The 19,157-nt window shown below is 41.4% G+C and overlaps 1 protein-coding gene across 6 annotated transcripts in view; it reads right to left on the reverse strand.

Annotated features, from left to right (window-relative positions):
- Positions 1-19,157, reverse strand: part of SGMS1 (sphingomyelin synthase 1) — a 70,686-nt gene that overhangs the window by 2,701 nt on the left and 48,828 nt on the right. For 5 of the 6 annotated variants that reach the window (XR_016387986.1, XR_016387987.1, XM_089897258.1 and 2 more), the window contains exons 3-5: positions 18,627-18,744; positions 17,534-17,647; positions 1,314-1,467 (exon numbers count right to left, since the gene is read on the reverse strand). Coding sequence is in view for 4 of the 6 variants with exons in the window: in XM_089897258.1 (XP_089753384.1) it covers positions 1,314-1,467; positions 17,534-17,647; positions 18,627-18,744 (386 nt within the window). In the remaining 2 variants the exon portion in view is untranslated. The remainder of the gene's footprint in view (positions 1-1,313; positions 1,468-17,533; positions 17,648-18,626; positions 18,745-19,157) is intronic. The other variant, XM_089897259.1, reaches the window with a different exon arrangement.

A 19,157-nucleotide genomic window follows, 5' to 3' on the forward strand; every position in this document is an offset into this window, starting at 1 on the left:
TCTTAGCCATAGTAATTTATATTTGGTTATTACTTGATTCATGTAATTATAAGTGTAGCTTAAAAGGACAAATAAGGACAGGTTAATGCATCACGCACCATTAAAATACAAAACAACACCGCCCACTGACAATTAAATTTACCAGGAAATAATTTGGGATTAATGCTCTATACAAAAATCAGTACCTTTTGATCCTTATACACAGACTAGGCAATTATAATTGATACAACTGCCCTATTTGCTTTCCAAGCTCTGCAACCATACACTAATTTGAAAGTCTTTGAGATGTCCATTTCTCAAATACAAATAAGAGAGAATCCAAACGCCTGGGAATTCAAGCCCAAGTACGTTCCCAAGGGCAGGGCAGTGTCTGGGAAGTCACCTGATGGGAGATTCAAAATCTCTATTCGTGCAGGCCTTCCTACCTCGTATTCTCACTGAGTGGGCTTCAGAGGGTCTGAAATTTTAGGCAACAATGTTGTCTGAGTGTGATCTACCCTTCTCACCCTGGGGAAGACAGTTTAGGCTTTTACAGAATTTTCAAGGGGTCCAAGTATCCATCATTCATTCAACCACTATTTATTGAGCATCTACGATGTGCCCAGGACAGGAACTGCTCTAGTCACTGGAATCAATGAACAAAATAGGCAAAGAGCCTGCCTTTGTCGGGAGATCCCTTCCTAGTACTGAAGAGAAACAATAAAAAATAATTATAATAAAGTAAATTATACATTATGTTAGAAGGTGTTAAAGCCTATGGAAAAGTAAAAAATTGAACCAAATAAGTGGGATCAGCAGTAGAGAGGGTGAAGGAAGGTTTGTCAGTTTAAATGGAGTGGTCACGGTTGGGGGTAGGGTCTTAAGAGTATGTACAGGGCTCCATTTCCAGGAAAATCTGTACTTGGTACTCTAACAATACAACAACAAAGACCGGCTACCGTTCATTCTGCCTGCACCTCTACTAGTGTCCCTATATGCCATCTATTTTAATTTTCACAACCTCTCCCTCATTCATGAAGGAGCTATCAGTATCTCATTCTGAAGACGAGGAAACTATGACTTACAGAGGTTAGAGGTTTTCCCCAAGGTCACAGAGCTAGTAAGTGATAGCACCAGGATTCAAAATCAGTTTGTGACCCAAGTCTTCCAATATGGCATCTCCAAGGATAAGGCTTAACCCCATTAAAGTACTGCAGGTACCAACCAACAGGCGGTTAGGAATCCCGCCCCCCAGGGCCGCTGACATCAGGCCTGTTCTGTTCCCATTTTCCATGCCCAGTTACATTTCTCATGGAAGGCTGCTTTCGACTTACACTCTTTGATAAATAGGTAGGTGAGTGTGAGCATGACCGTGTGGCCGCTGTACAGGTAGTCCCCACACATGTTGTGGGAGCCCGTGATGGACAGGCCGCCGCCAGCAATGAGCTTCATTATTCTCCTCAGTTGGGCTTCCCAGTCTCCGAAGAGCTGGTGGGAAAAGAAAAAATCAGACTATTAGCCCACATAAAAGTCTGCTACGATTATAATTTATATTCAGAATTGAGCTTTGTAATATTGTGATTTATAATGAGAAATATATATTTGGCCTTCATCCCTGTTCCTGGCACAGAGCTTCTACAACCTTTGAAATTTCCCGAGAAGAGATAGAGGTGTCTTTGGTTATTCATAAAAGCCCCTTTCAACCACACCTAGGTTCATGTTCATGAGTTCAAGGTGACTTCTGGAAAGCCCCTAAGGATGGGGGTGGTTGCCAGGAGATCCAACCAGGTGACTAGAGGGTTGGAACCTCTTTCCCACTTCCCGCCACTTCCAAGGAGGGGAGAAGGGCTGGGGGTTGAGTGAATTACCAATGGCCAATGATTTAATCAATCATGCCTCTATAATGAAGCCTCCACAGAAATCCAAAAGGACAGGGGTTTGGAGAGCCTCCAGGTTGGTGAACATGAGGAGATGTGGGGAGAGTGATGCACGCCCCTTCCCACATACCTTGCCCTACACATCTCTTCCATGTGGCTGGTCCTACGTTATATCCTTTTATAATAAACTGCTAATCCAGTAAGTAAAATGTTTTCCTGAGTTCTGTGAGCTCTAGCAAATTAACTGAACCCAAGGAGGGGGGTCATAGGAACTTCCAATTTAAAGCTGGTCGGTAAGAAGTATAGGTGACAATCTGAACCTGTGATCAGAGTCTGAAGTGGTTGGGGGCTGACAGTCAGTGTGAGACTGAGCCCTTACCCTGTGGGATCCGATGCTATTTCCAGGTAGACAGTGCCAGAATGGAGTTAAAGAGGGTTAGAGATTTGCTTGTGTGTGTGTGGCAGGGGAAACCCATATATCTAGTCACAGAAGTATTCAGTGGGGTTTTCAGAGTACAGGAGATGCACAGGAGTGTTTTTCCTTTATGAGTTTATATTAAGACATGTAAAATCACCCCTTCCCCCCGCCATGAAGTGTGCCCACTCAACATTCACTGCTGTTCAGACAGCCCTTGGAAGAGTGTGGTCCTAGAGATGAAGCATGCACCTTCAGAGCTTCCCTTAGATGTTGGCACTTTTGAGAGCACACGTCACCAGATATTTAGTTACTGAATTCTTTTTTCACTACACTGTTAAAGACTGACTGATTGACTTACTACCATAACTGCCATCTGGGGGAAAATCTCTGGGAAAAATTTAAAGATCTATTTCACACGCTTGGCCTAGAGGACAAATGTTCTACTAACTTATTAGCTAAAGCAGCTGGAGGTTAGAAAGTCAAATATATGAATTTTTTTTTTTGGTATGTGATTTTGGGGGACCAAATTGAAGCAAGGGACTGAGTAGGATGTACCTTCAATCTTCTGAAATTATGTGGGTAGAACTGCATGTTTTTCCTTTTAATAAGAGTGAACAAGTTTATAAATAAATCTACCTGTCTCTGATACAAGTCTGGGCTGGATACCAGAGTGGTAAATGGCATGAACAAGTCATTCACCGAAACTTTTGTTTGCTCTGGCAAATAAAATGTGTGACTGTCTATATTTTATGTTTGTCAGCATTCTTTTCAATTTTGGTTAGCCAATTTAATCACCATGACCCCTTTTCAACATTTAACTGATAATATTCTGGGCTCTGGGAAACATGTTTCATTATAATTTCCCTTTAAAAAAACTGATCAAGATTTCTAGTTAAGGACGTCAGGTTGAACATACCACATAGCGGATACGGATTTCCAAATTGAAAGGGATCACTGAAAGCCCAGCTCAACAGAAGCAAACAGATCTACATAGCAAGATTCAGCATTATGGAACTTCAGAAACTTGGGGCTAACAAGGGACCTTCAAGCATCCAGAGATCAAAAACAAGCTTCACACAAAAGATCAAGAATCAGGCTTCTTCAAAAGCAATACTGGAAAAGAAAAGGCTTCAGAAAAATGCCTCCAAATTCTGAGGGAAAATGATTTCCAATTTAGAATTCTATACGCAGCCATATTATTAACTGAGCCTAATCTTAAAAAATAGACCAAGGATAAACTAAAGTCATTTCATATATACAAGATTTCACAATATTTACCACCTATGTATTCCTTTTTGCGGGAAATTACAGAAGATGTACTCTACAAGGCAAAGGAGAAAACAGAAAAAAGAAGAAACGGGATTTGCTAGGATGCCAGCGAAGGGAATACTGAGAGCTGTGCTGTAGGCCTAAGAGAGGGAGCACCCTACATGGGTGAGTCAGAGCTCTGGAGATGAGGCTAACAGAACACCTAATTCCGCGGCTGCACTGAGTCACAACATGGGAATGAGTAAGTACACAGAAAACTAACAGAGCAAAAAGCAAGGCAATTACGGGCTCTACAGGAAATGAAATATTGTGTTGAAAAGTAATTATAGGAAACTATATGACTTGGCTATGAATAGCATCTACAAAACTGTAAGAATGTAAGCTCTGAATACTGAGTTAAATCAAGGACAGAAAATGACACTGGGAAGATGGGATAAGAAGCCTAAACTACTGTACTGGGGTGGTGGGGGAGGGGAAGAAGGGAAGGAAAAGGCACAAAACACATACAAGCTGCGGGGAAGGATTGTGTGGGGAATACAAGGGCTCTAAATCCTGGCCTTCCCCAGCAGGAAGTCAGCAACAGCCTGTATTAGAAATTATAAAGAAACAATATTGCCATGGCACTTAGAGACCTGAGGATAAACACATACACACACAAAAATTCTGGAAAAAGAGTTAAAGAAATGAAGGTAAACACCACGAGACTCAGTTGAAAGAGCTAAAGAGAGTAGGAAAGCAGGCTGAGTGCGATTAGGGTAAGGGTTACGTACCATGGTTTTTCATAATAAGTCCTGTAGGATCATTTTGTTTCTTAAATTGCACGCATGTATAAACATGATAAAAATTTTTTGAAAGTTTTAAATTGAAAGTTTGGTCTGGTTCTGTCATAACAACGGATAATAAATGGAAGAAAATTATGGCAAAAAAGCTTAGGTAGTTCTTCAGTTTACATTATTTCAAATTGTCCTTTCTAAACTCCCTCTGTGTTTTGAAAACTATAAATCTTATTCTTGAGCACCATTCCCCCTAAATTTGCCCTCTCATTCTGGTAGGAAAATATTTGTGGAGAAACTGTAGGGGTAGGAAAAGAGGGAGAGATTATGAGGTAAACATGGCATTGAGGAAAAACAGCCCAAAATTAATGCTCCATTTCTTACAAGTGCCCTTAACACATCTATGCTTTCTTTTAAAAATATCTTTCCATGATTGTCAGACCTCTGCAAGGGGAAAGGCTCTTTAAAAGCTCAGTGGGGAACAGGAAAAGAAGATGGATGGTTACAGCTACATAAAATTTTTAAATTACACTCTAAGAAAGTAAACAAACTCTAAGGCAAATGACAACACAATTGGAGCAGAAACAACTTAACGTCTTTACCGTGTACACAGTACATATAAATCAAGTAAATAAGACCATTTAGGAAACAAAATTTATCAAAGGACAAAGGATGTGACCAGCTGGAGGCACTGGCTCTGTCAAGCAAATAGAAATAAAAAGGAACATTAACAGGAGCTCATTCTTTCCCATATCAAATTAGCAAAGCTAAAAAAAGATAGCCAATGGTGGGGCAGGGACAACGTCACTGATCTTCTCAAACAGGCTCCTTAAAGAGGAGGGAAGGAACGTGGTAAATGCAGCAGCCAGCAGTGCAGGGAGGAAGAGGCAGTGGCCTCTGAAACAGACAGGCTGGGTTAAAAGCATGGCTCTCCTACCAATTAGCTGTGTGACCCTGGGCAGCCGAACCACCCTAAGCCTCAATTTCCTCATCACCAACCTGGGGAGTAACATATTTATTACAACTGGCAAAATCCTCTGCAAAAATAATCATCAATATTGACCACCAATCCAAACAGCCATGACCTGTGTGTGACTCAGTGCTTAGTTGTTTCTAGGCACCCACCTCCAAGAAGTGATCCCACACATGAAGAAAACCTTTACGCACAATATTATTTATAAAAGCAACAAACTAGAAACAACCCAAATGGGAATTGTTAAATAACTGTTCCCTTGCCATTCAGAACCCGGGCCAGGGGAGCAATGGCAACACCAGGGGTTGCCTGTCATTACAGGCATACCTTGGAGATATTTCAGGTTCGGTTCCAGACCACAGCAATAAAGCGAATATTCCAATTAAGCGAGTTTCACGAATTTTTTGGTTTCCCAGTGCATAAAAAGTTATGGATATTGTAGTCTATTAAGTATACAATAGCATTATGTCTAAAAAACCAATGCACGTGCCTTAATTAAAAAAATATTTATTGCTAAAAATGCTAACCATCATCTGAGCCTTCAGCAAGTGGCAGTAGTAACATCAAAGATCACTGGTCACAGATCACATAACAAATACAAAGTTTGAAAAACTGCAAGAATTACCAAAATTTGACGCACACATGAAGTGAGTAAATGATGCTGGAAAAATGGTGGTGACAGACTTGTTCCACCCAGAATCGCCACAAACTTTCAGTTTCTAAAAATTGCGATAACTATAAAGTGTAATAAAGCAATGCTCAATAAAATAAGGTGTGCCTGTACCCCCTCAGGACCTACTGAGCCAGAATCTGAGGTGATTCAAATGCACTGAACTAGGCCATAATTGTTTAATACATTATTTAAAAATAAGCATACAATGACTTTGTAGTAAGTTATATCATAAATATTTTCTTCTACCAAGAGGAAAAAAATGAAACAAAATGTTTGGTATAATTATAACCGTTTAAAAAAACATGCACAGGAAAAATCTAGGATGTACACACTGCATGTTAGCGTGGTTTGCATGGAAACCGGTAGGAGTTCCCTGCTTGTTGGGCTAGAAAGGAGGGGATTCCTGTGGAGTTCTGCAGTTCTGAGATTTAGGTTACCTCTGAGTACAGGCAGGAGACACGGGAAGAAAACAGAAGAAGAAGAGGAAAAGGAGGAAAAGGGAGGAGGGGGAGGGGGAGGGAGGAAGAGGAAGAAGCAGAAACAGGAAGCTCCCAGCTCCATCTTCCTTCCTCCTCATTTTAGTTTCCTTCTGCACTCTGCCTGCTACCATTTTCCAGAGTCCTCAAAGGGCTGCTCCAGACACTGTGGCCTGTGTGTTGGGTTGCATTCAGTGGGAAAGAGGATGGAGTGTGTACCTGGAGCTCTAACCTCCCCATCAGTAGACTTCTGAGTGCTCATCTTTGAAAGCAGAGATATTTGGGGGACATTCACACAAACACTTTCTCAGTGGGCACTATAAAGCTGTGACAAGGTCTTGCATCTGCATCATGATGTGAATTATGATCTCCTAGGGTCAGAGAAAAATCACTTTTCAGTAAAAACAGAGCAATTTTCTTCAAGTTCTAATGAACGGCCAAGAAATTAACTGGCCAAATCACTTAAGCAATATGAGACATAGAAAGAAATGGAGAGCAGAAGGCAGACGGAGAGGCTTCTGAAAGAGACAGACCACTCCAGAAGGGTTCAAACCAGTGAGCCTTTGGTTACTAAAACACAGGTTCCCCCAGTATGTTTTCTTTTTTTTTTTTTGCGGTACACGGGCCTCTCACTGTTGTGGCCTCTCCCGTTGCGGAGCACAGGCTCCGGACGCGCAGGCTCAGAAGCCATGGCTCACGGGCCCAGCCGCTCCGCAGCATGTGGGATCTTCCTGGACCGGGGCACGAACCCGTGTCCCCTGCAACGGCAGGCGGACTCTCAACCACTGTGCCACCAGGGAAGCCCCCCCCCCAGTATGTTTTCAATGCTGAATACACAGTGCTCTGATGATAGGCTGTTCACCACCATTCAGTTTGCAGATGGCCTCATGCACTTGCCTTTTCTCTTAAGTGCATCTGAAAAGTGGGGACATTCACTGTGCTTCATCCCCTTCTGGCAGGAGAGGGAGAACCTAGAACCCAAACTCATCAAATAATGCTGCACGAATCAATGGCTTTGGTATAACTTGGAGGAAGGGCTGAAAGTGAGTGCTAAAGAGCAGAAATGCTATTTAATATAATCCTTGAGTCTTACCAATGCTTCATCTTACAGCAGCCCTGAAAAATCAGCGAGGTAGGTCTTAACTCTGTCCTGGGTCCCCCGGCTGTTCAGTTTGGGAGCTGGAATGGGTCCCAAGTCCTCTGACTCCGCGTATGTTATTATCTGCAAACTGCACGCTACCTGTACACTGCCAGCGCCTCCCCAAGCCTGCATAAACCAAGAACCGGATACACATGAAGCAACCTTGCTCTGAGCAGCCTAGGTTCCTTACAAAGGTAATGTCATGCCATCATGCCCCATACCAACCACCAGGAACAGTCAGGTGTCTCTCAGTGGACCTGTCCTCATTCATGCATTCAATGAATCTAGCTACTACCACCAGGGCAAATAACTTCTTGTCTCGTTCCAGAAGAAAAGTCTTCCTCCAAAACAGAAAATTCACTACCATCCATGGCATGTAAAGAAAGCTGCTCTTCAACACCCAGACCACACGTCAGATCCGCTAAGGGAATCAAGCATCAGGGAACAGCAGGATCAGTGGAATCCCCATCAATCCATGTCCTGCGCAGCCTGCAACTGGGAAACACACGCTACGTGCTGCAGTCCCCACCTCAACTTCAACTCCCAAACAAAAGCAGCAGAACTATGCCACTTCCTGAATTTCAACAGGCACACGGCCCTCCTAACCAGTGACGGACACTTAAGAACTAATCTGAGCCATGAAATGTCCTTGAGCATGACCTTGAAGACTGAGGGGAAGATGGTGTGTTGCTAAGTTTGATGAATGTTTTAGATTTCACAGCAGCAGTGAGAGGTTCAAAACTGCCCCTTATAATTTCTCCGACCTTCTGTGATACATATATACCATGAAGATGTGGTACATATCTACAATGGAATATTACTCAGCCATAAAAAGGAACAAAATTGGGTCATTTGTAGAGATATGGATGGACCCAGAGTCTGTCATACGAAGTAAGTCAGAAAGAGAAAAACAAATATCGTATATTAATGCATATGTGTGGAATCTAGAAAAATAGTACAGATGAACCTATTTCCAGGGCAGGAATAGAGACTCAGATGTAGAGGATGGACGTGTGGACACAGTGGGGCAAAGGGAGGGTGGGAGGAATTGGGAGATCAGGTTTGACATAAATACACTACCATGTGTAAAATAGCTAGCTAGTGGGAACCTGCTGTATAGCACTGGGAGCTCAGTTCAGTGCTCTGTGATGACCTAGATGGGTGGGATTGGAGGTGGGGAGGGAGGTCCAAGAGGGAGGGGATACATGTATACATATAGCTGATTCACTTCGTTGTACAGCAGAAACTAACACAACACTGTAAAGCAATTATATGCCAATTAAAAAAAAAAAAAAAACTGTCCCTTATAATTTCTCATACCTTTTTATTACTGTCGATTGAGGAGTAAAAAAAACAACAAAAAGGAATGTAGGGTCGTTTCTACATAATAAAAGATTACATTTTGTTTGTACAGAGTTTCCAACTTTTTAACAGAGTTTTCCTATCAATTATCTCATTGTAGCCTCACAAGCCTATCAGGTGGTTAGTGTATATGTAATTATATCCATTTTACAGATAAGCAAATAGAGGCGCTATTTTTCTATTTCACAGTGACTCAGTTGGGATCAGATCCAAATGTCTTACCTCTCACTAAAGGATCTTGCCTTTTGGGTCCCTGGAAAGAGCAGCTATTGGTGCAAACACTTCTCCAAATAACAAAGGCTGGACAATGTCTCCAGGTTCACTTTTTTTGTTGTTTTTGTCATGCTAATGAAATTGAATCCAGTTTACATAAATCATTTAAATATAATTGAACGGTTTAAAAATTTTATTCATTATTCACTAAAGATCTATTTTTCGTAAGTGTTTTTTCCATTAAATCAAATTTCCCCATCTCTAAAAAAGTTATTTCCATGGGAATCTTTCACAAACAAATTACACATTTTCCACCTTCTTGAGCAAGGTGTTTTTAGTTTGATCTTAACTTTCCTTGCTTTATGTTGTGCTGCGTAGGAGGGATGCTCCAAAGACCTCTAAGCTTATGTCGTAAGAACAACAATGAGGATAAATCCAGCCGCAAGCCCCCGTTTTGGGTTAACCATCCAGGTGGCTCTGGACAAACCATTTTACCCATTCTAGCTTCAGTTCTCTCATCTGTAAAATGGCGAGAACACCACCACCTCATCCTCAACCCTCACTGCCAAAGGGAGGTAATGTTTATCAAAGTGATTGCTCAAAAATTATAAAGTGCTATACAAATATCAGACCACATTACAATGATCAAGTTAGGCCCATGTTTTGGGTGAGGAGTGCCTTAAGTGAGAACTCAACGCTTAGCAGCCAAGAAGTGAAATTCTCCTTAAATACACAGCCCTCGTGGATGTTCACCTGTGATCACTTTTATGAATTCTTCCTCAGATGGTTATCATTTCATTCCTGGGAAGATTTAGTTTCATCCGCAAATATTATATCCATCTCAAATGATCTGAAGTAGGGAGATTTCCCTATACACATCCTCTTAGAACTCAGATATACAACCTTAAAAACATTTTTCCCTCCACTGAGCTCTGAGGGATTTGGCTCTCCACACTGCTCCATTATCCAATGTATCCAAGAGTTCCTATACCAGGCAGGCTTTTTTTTTTTCATGGGGAGGGGTCTCTAAATAATCATTAGTAATAAAGCACTCATCCCCTACCAGCCTCCCTTTCCCCCAGTAAAAACGTAAAAATGTTTTTATGGCCTTTAGTAAGGAGACTTATCAAAGGCTTCATAAAATCTTAAATAAAGGTCAGCTATGGATTTCCATTTACTCAGATACTTATTTGTCACATTAAAGAAATCCAGTATTTCAGTCAGGCAAGATTTCCCTTTAACAAAAATTATATCTGAGAGATTCTGGGGCCTACCTGGTCATGAAGTGAAAATTGAAAAAAAAGTCCCTCAAATTTTTGCTTTGAAAATGTGTAAATCTAAAGAAGAGAATAATGAACATCCTTAGACTCATCAATTATCAATATTTTGCCACATCTGCTTCTCCTTCTTCTCCCACTTTTTTTTCCTGGGCCATCTGAGAATTAAGTTGAATACATTATGACACTTTACCCTTAAGTGTACAAACAAGGACATTCTCTTCTGTAATCACACTCATGAAATTTAACAATGATAGAATACTATCATGGTTAACAGACATCCTTATTCAGACTCCCCCATAGTCTCAACAATGTCCTGTATAGCCTTCCCCCCGAATCTAGGATTCAATCAGAGGAGACATATTGAGGGTACTTGTCATACTCTTAATTTTTCTTAGTCTACTAGTTTCTCAGTCCTTTTTTTTTTTTTTTAATGACACTGACATTTTATTTTAAAGAGTCCAGTCGAGTTTTTTTTATATCAAGAGCATGTCCCTCCACTTGGCTTTATCTGATTGTTTCCTTATGTTTAAACTCAGGTTAAATGTTATTGGCAGGAATATACAGAAATGATGTGTCCTACCCAGTGCATCAGATCAAAAAGCATCCGATATCATTTGTCCTGCTGCTGGTTTGATCACTTGGCTACCAGAGTGTCTGCCAGATTTCTCCTCCGAATACACACCTTTGCCCCTTTATCATTAACAAGCAGTCTGTGACTTTTTGAAACTATATAAATATTATGGTGCCCCACCTTTCACCCAGTGGCTTTAGCATCTGTTGATGATTCTTGCTCGAATTATTACTACAGTGGTTGCAAAATGGTGATTTTCTATTTCTAATATTTCTTTTATATCTAGCAGTTAATTTTTTCTCCACCTGTGCTAATTTTTAAAATGTTTCTTATTAATGTATTATAATTAATTACTGTCATATTTCATTGTGATGCTCCAATTGTCTCACACGTGGCCAGTGGGAGCCTCTCAAGCAGGACAGTATGGCTTCTGAATGGAACCCACCGGCCTGCAGTGTCTGGGAAGCTCTGGAACCTTCCTCAGGACAAAAGTCCTGCTGTCCATCTGCCTGTACTCTGACACAGTGGATCACGCTTTGTGTAGAGTCATATAGCGTCACCTCCGAGGCTCTCTGGATTTCTTCAGTGAATGCTTTTTCACCCTGGTGACCTCTTCACACTAGATGGCTGCGGCCATGTAGGAAACCTCTGTCACCTTCGCAATGTTTGCCCTGGTCTAGGCATTCCTCATCTCTAAATTCGAAACACCACACAAAAGCAGCCTCATCTGCCTCCCTCGTGTGAAGTGCCAAGAACAGAGATGCGGCCGAACTTCTTGCCTCTGCCACTTAGTACCTGCAAGACAACAGGCAAGTCAAGCATCTCTGGACCAACTGCAACTTCCTCCCACTCATGACTGTGAGACTTCAATGAAAAAACATTGAGAATCATACCTGGCACGAAACAGGTAGACGTAATTTAGCACCGCTCGAAGTCTACCTCCCCTCCTCTCTCCCAAACAGCTTACTTTCTGTATCACTGGAGAGATGGCTTTCTAAGAGACAGATGTGATCACATCCTATTCACTGCTTCAACCTTTCCTGGCTTCCTGTGGCCAAACTCCTTAGAAGGGTGACCAGATTCCTTAAAATCTGCCCATAACGTGCCTCTCTGGCTTTCTCTCTGCCACTCAGCCCACAGGATCACATGACCAGGCGTATCTAACTTTACCTGCGCCCTCAGACTTCCTTTCACACCCTTTCTGTTCTCTCCCTTTAACTCCACTTGGCAAACACCTACTCATCCTTTTCAGACTTGGCTCGGACGGCACCTCCTCAGTGCAGCCAACACTCCCAGCAAAGTTTGCCACCTTCTTCTCTGCTTCCATGGCAACTGAGCACCTCACGCCTATTACAGTGAAGGCTGTAGTCAGAGAATAATCTTATGTGTTACATGTCTGTCACAGCTTCTGGATGCCCATTTGTCTTACGTATTTGTGTATCCTCAAAATTTACCCCACGCAAGACAGGTCCTCTAGAAATGTTTGTTCAGAAGTAAGCAATCCGCTTATTTGTGAAAAGAAGTCACATCTATAATCTCCCTGCCTCACAATCCCTGTCTCCCTGGAGACTTCCCATAAATAAGAAAACCATTTAGAAAGTTTATAAAATCATGTAAAAATGCATATAACAAATGTTAACTATAAAGACACAGGAACAACTGCACAAAAAGCATGATCAGAACTATGTAAGAAAAATACACATAAAGAACTAATAAATATACTGAAACATGAACAGTAGACAGAACCATGAGTGTAAAATTTTTCCTTTTTACATTTTTGCAATGTATCTATAATGAATGTAGAGTTTCTTTAAGATGGAGAAAAAATAACCTTTTTTTAAGACAGAAAGAAGTGACTTAGTACATTTTTCTTTTTCTTTTTTTTCTCATTCCTGAAAAGGGAAGAGAACAGTGGAGAGAAAAATGGGAAAGTGAAGAAGAGACTTGGGATGGGGAAGGTTACCGGAAATTATACAGCAAGAAATTTTTTAAAAAATGAGAATGAACAAAATGATAAGAAACTGGGAGGCAAGCAGAAAATTAGGTAAAATCAAGCACTGACAATTTAAATTCCACACGATTCAACAGGATGACATGAAGCTATTTTGGTAACAGAACACAAGCCATATTCTGAAATGCTGATAAGGTTAGCAGGAGCTAATCAGAACATCAACATTTGTCAGCGAGGAGGGCAGCTTTTGAACACTCAAGCTGTTACCTAAGAAAGTAGGAAAGAACTTAAAAAGGTTATAAAATCCTAAAAAGCAGTGAGTCTTGTGCCTTGTAAGACTGAACACATGCCAGTAAAGAGACCCTTGAGACTGACGATTACTACATCACAGCTTAGCATCGAATTGAAGGAGGTGCTTTGATCTTTCTAATGCGTGCAATGCAAAAAAAACTGACAGTGGCAGGAAAGAACACGGAAGTCTTTCTGTTATTATATTTGTATTTTATTGTTCCACTGAAACAATTAATCTCAGATGTCCAATTAATCTCAGCCTTGTCCGACAGTGGGCTATGTTCAAGTATGCTGGATGGAAAAAAAAAAGACACGTTTTTGAAGTTCAAGAGAATCATTCCACTGAAAACACCATGTCAGATTAATGCGTTAGCCAGCTAAGTACCCAGGATGTAACGTAACTCTCTCGTTTTGAAGGTTTTCAAATCTAAGGTCACCATGGAGACCAAAAACCAGAACCAACATGAATCTCACTTTAATGCTTAGGCATTAGATTAACTCAAGTGATTATTAAAATGGGAGTTGAAAACAGCATAAGTTATTCCTTCTCTTCCAATAACATTAGTGTATCTGTGTTATCTGGGGCAGGTTTTTTTCTTTCTTTTTTTTCTTGTGGAGTTTGCTAAAACAACAACAACAAAAATTTCTTACATAAAGCTTAGGACATAGAAGAATTCTCAAATGTTTCTGCCTTTTTTATTTTTAAAAACTGAATCCTCAAAAGTTAGAACAAGATGACAAGAAGGTGTTTTCTGGTTGGGACACATGCTCCTTGGAGAAAAGCTGTGTTGAGATTAACAAGGGGTAATCAAGGTTGCACTAACTTGGCAGCCTTGTAAGCCCACCACACACACCCACTGGGATACAGGGCTAGTGCTTCCCAGAAGCTCCTGTTCCAGGAACTGAATGCTTCCGTCCCTTCTCACGCCCCAGCAGCTCATCTCTGTTGCAGGAGCATCTGATGACAGGCCCCCTTCTCTTCTCACCTCATCATTTCACATGACGATTACTTCTCTAAGCCATGACATTTTGTGAAGTAAAGAGTACACTGCCATCAAGTGAATGAACACTAGGAACAATTTTCTTAATTACTACTGCATACCTGTTGGAACATTTTTCTTAGAAGCCATGCGTTTTGAATACTGGTGTTAAGGGAAGAATTAAGTATACTAATTATGGGGCTTTGCATGTTGGCAGAACCAAGTTTAAGTTCACGTGCCCATGTTAAACAAAGTCGTATTCTAAAGCTCAACTCTTTTCCCTTGGAGTTTAATGATGACTGATAACCATAAGAATATCCACCAACCAACAGGCCTTAGATGGTGTCTCAAGTCAGGGGATAACCAATTCTGGAAGCATCGTATGTTAATGTCCTGTCTCTGGACTTTTCATCCGTACCAACAGCTTTAACACCACCGAGAATATGATGAATCACAAATATTTAATTTCTAGCGCTGATTTTTCCCTCAATTTCAGATGTAGACTGCTAGTTGGCCTGGACACCACCACTTAGATATCTCACAAGTACCTCAGACTCTATTTGTTTAATCTGAAGTCATTAACTCCGTTTTCCTCCTTACCTTATAATTATGCCAGTGGTAAAAGCCAGTTGCCTTTGAAATCCTTCCTTTCTCTCCTCATTCCCTATATCAAATGTATTGCTAAGCTGTACTGATTCAGCCACTTAAATATTGCTCAAATCTGTCTCCACTTCTCTTATCCCTACGGCCAGCAGCTTAGCTTAAGGTCCTTATATCACAGCATTTTCCACATTATATAAGATGAAAGTTTGGATGAGGTGGTCTTAAAGCACTTTCCACAAAGGCAGGGACTTCTGTCTACTTTGCTCACCCCCTTGCACTCCAGTACCTCAGACACAGCAGGTGCTTAATGCACGTTAAAAACATTTTCTCTGGATGAATAAGAGTCTAGGCGTTAAGGCGTGATGGCCACACCAAGCTTTCTTATTTCTGTACAGCATCTTACATCTACAGAGCCCTGTGTATTTACTGCCTTCTTTCACTCTCGCAACTCCTTAAGATGGTATGAAAAGTGCCATAAACCCTGTCTTGCCAACAAAGGGACTGAGGCTCTGAGAAGTTAAATGCAACTGCTGCACAGCTAGCAAGTGCTGGACGACATCATCCTCACTCTGACCTCAGTGTTCTTTCTACTACTGGGTAGGTCTGTATTTTTACGGGGTAATAAGTCCCCTCTCTGTGCAATGGTTCAGAGAGAGTTTGATCAAGATTTGGTGGCGAGGATATTGAGACACTGGGCTGGATGACTTTCAGTAAGGTTCCTTTCTGTTTTGACTAACCAAGCCCTGGGTAGGGCTCTAAGGTAGGCAGAGGTGGTCTCTGGGATCTCTCTCGAGCACTATCTCTCGCTCCCTTCTGACACTGTTTTCCAGTGCAGTGTTCTGACCCTTGTCTGACCTCTCAGTTTCTTAAGCTTGATCTCCAAGAGGCAGCACTGCGCCTTCAAGACCTTTTCCAAGTCTTCTGTCTAGCTTCAGAAATCATTCTGTTTTTCTTGTGAAGTGTTCTTGCCAAAGAAATTAGAACAACTGAATCAAGTCTCCAGAGCCAACTTTCTATTTAGAGGAAATATGGAGGAGAGAGGAAGAAGTTAATTGACACTAGAAAGAAGCAAACAGATAAGTCCAGAATGTGGGATATTCTACAGGACAACTGCTCTGATCTCTGTAAGTTACTGATGGGGTTTACAAAAAGGGGGTGGGGGGACTTCCCTGGCGGTCCAACGGTTCAGACTTCGAGCTCCCACTGCAGGGGGCACAGGTTCGATCCCGCGTGCCAAAAAAAATAAACGGGGGGTGGGGAGGAGAGAAGGAACTGCTCTAGAATGTAGAGACTTAACAGACAGAACAACTAAATGTCATATAAAGACTGTGGATCCTAATTTATACAAACCAACTGTTTTTTTAAAAAAGGCATTTTTTAAGACAATCAAGATATCCCACGAGTTGGTAATTGCCAATACCAAAGAATTATTGTTAATTGTGCCGAATGTACCAACAGCGTTAAAGTTATGAGATAAAATGTCCAAAATTTTTAGATGCATATTAAGTATGTAGCAATGAAATAACATTGTCTGGGGTTTGCTTTAAGATACTTCAAAAGAAAAACAGAAGATAAGATGAAGCCAATGTAGTAAATCTTGGTAACTACTGAATCTGGGTGCTGGCACACGGTGGCTCCTTATACTCGTTTCTCTCTGGGATACAGTTGAAAAATTTCAGAACAAAAAACTGTGTTTTGGAACCCATTCTTCCAAGAACTCTGTTCTACAAAAGAATTAGATTTAGTGAGTTTTTACTAATAATTTTTGCTAACATCTTACCCCCTCCTGTATACTTTACTTTAAAGATTCTAATTTCCAGAAGACTGTCACAGAAAGATGGCCCTAGTCGGGGTTTCTGGCAGCATGATAAATGAGTGACACACTTGGGTCTGGTTTTGCATACTGTCCCTGCCATTACCTCTGTCTTTACCAAGAAAACCCACAAGCTATATTTAGCTACGGGATCTTGATTGGATGTGCTGATGACTGAAGCTGACTCTGTAAGTGCCAATACTAACCAAGTGTGGGGTTGCCGGCAACTGGGTGGAGCTGCAGAGGTCCTAAGAAGAAACAAGGCTGGAACCAGATCAGGGAGAAAGGCCACACACACAGCACGACCCCTTGATGCTGGGTCCATCTTCAACATGGGCTGGACCAGATCCCACATCTACCTAAACTGGTATGACATGTTCCTTGGTGGAGAAACTTCCCAGGCACAGACTTTTTTAAGAACCGAACTACTACTGAGAACACACTTGCTTATCAAGCCAGCCTCCCAGCAGGAGTCTACATCACTGGGTCCTCAGTGACAACAAGGTATTTCGTCTAAGTCAGGAGCTGTAGGCAAGTGCCTGAGAGCTTTCATAGAGGATAAAGAAGATGTGAGGCTGGCTTTCTTTGGAAGGGCTGAAGAAAGAGCAAGGAGATGCAGAGAGGCAGGATTGCTGATGGAGATGAGTAGAACCTTGGGATCATTCATTCCTTATGACGGCTTCTCCAGTTACGGAAATAGACTGTAGCAAAAACGGAAAGAGGACAGTAACAAACTAGCTACCTCTCTGAGCACGTATGTAAGTCTAGGAAGGAAGGGGACCACAGTAAGCAAGCAACCTAAAGAGATCCAGAATTTCAAATGATAAAGACACCACTTTAAAAATCCCTCTTCCAGGGCTTCCCTGATGGTGCAGTGGTTGGGAGTTCACCTGCCGATGCAGGGGACACGGGTTCGTGCCCTGGTCCGGGAGGATCCCACATGCCGCGGAGCGGCTGGGCCCATGAGCCATGGCTGCTGAGCCTGTGCGTCTGGAGCCTGTACTCTGCAACGGGAGAGGCCACAACAGTGAGAGGCCCGCGTACTGAAAAAAAAAAAAAATCCCTCTTCCAAGGGACTGGATTCTTCAGCCCTCTTCCAAGGTTCTATCAGAGAGAATGTCTCTTCTGGAAGTAACAAAAGTACAAATGGATGAAATTGAAAGGATGTTTCACTAGCACAAGTGCGATGTGAAGAAATGATTCCAAACACACAGCATTCCATTTTTTCTCCCACCCAAATCGAGGAAATGAGCTTCTTCTACTCCTTATTACATTAAAAAGCTTTAATGTAGTTAGACATTTTTAAAACTAAATCTCCTGTTAATTATTTCATAAAATTCCGATGATCTCCCCAGTTGAAATTATTCCAAGGCAAAAGTTGGGGTAAGGAGTATTACGTGAATCTGATGGAAAGGTAGAGACAATAGAAGAGGAATAAAGTTTATTTTAAAGAAAAGCTTCTATGCTACTAGAGAAGATCAATACAGCAAAATGTCCCGCCAGGGAGGAGAGATCTTGTTTGGGTGGGTGGAGGGTGCAAAGGGACAGGAATAGTGTCTCTAGCTCCGCTGTTACGGATTCCCACTGTAGGGATTAATAGAAAGAAGGAAAAAATATCATTTGAAACAGAACCTTCCATCTAAGAGAGGGAAAACGCATATAAAAGCTTCTGGATCTGTATCAAGGGAGCGAATGATATTTTAAAAGTATGGCAGGAAACCAAAGAGCTATGCCCACACACAAAGCTTAACTGCTTCCATCACACTAACTAGACCACGTATTTCCCCAGCTGCGAAGCACTGGGCTTTGGGAATTTTAAGAAGGGTGGGGCCACCTAGCTGTATTGCTTAGTGACGTTCCCAGATGAAGGCAAAGGGACTTGATTCTATTCTAAAGAAATTTTTACCTTTGGCCTACATCAAAGGACCCCTGGGCAAGATGAGAAACAAACAAAAAGGGAAATTACAGCAAGGAATGGTTTACCTTCGGAGAGCAGTTGAAATGCATACCGGGTACTGGGAGTGTAGTTACATACATTGTAATACACCGATACAGGTACAGCGTGCCAACTATGCAGAAAAATCTTCTGCTAATAATAGACCTAGAAAAAGGGAAAAACAGGGCAGACACTCAGTCATGAAATTTCGCAGGTTCATTTACTTCAAGTTTTCAATGACCCAACAATACAAACAAACCCCAAAACTACTTGAGAGATTGAAATCAGAATTTTATAACTATAGCTAAGAGCAGATTAAGGTGAGGATTTTGAGAATGATTCTGTTTTTTCTTTTTAAATATTAACTTTAAGGCCAGAGGAGTTTAAAACACTCTATATTGCTATTAATTGGGCTTCCTGAGGCCTTAAACATGAGTTGACATTCAACTGACGTACAAGTAGGGCCTATTCTGATGGGTCAGAGCTGACTCAGTACCTGTGGTTAAACATTTAGAGAGTGTCTTTTCTGTCATAAAAAAGATGTTCAGAAAATTACAATGACATTAAAATGAGAATTC

The sequence above is a fragment of the Delphinapterus leucas genome, chromosome 16, assembly GCF_059928025.1.
Source record: "Delphinapterus leucas isolate spDelLeu-1000000601 "Yukka" chromosome 16, BTC_Dleu_Yukka2, whole genome shotgun sequence".
Taxonomy (NCBI): Eukaryota; Metazoa; Chordata; class Mammalia; order Artiodactyla; family Monodontidae; genus Delphinapterus; species Delphinapterus leucas.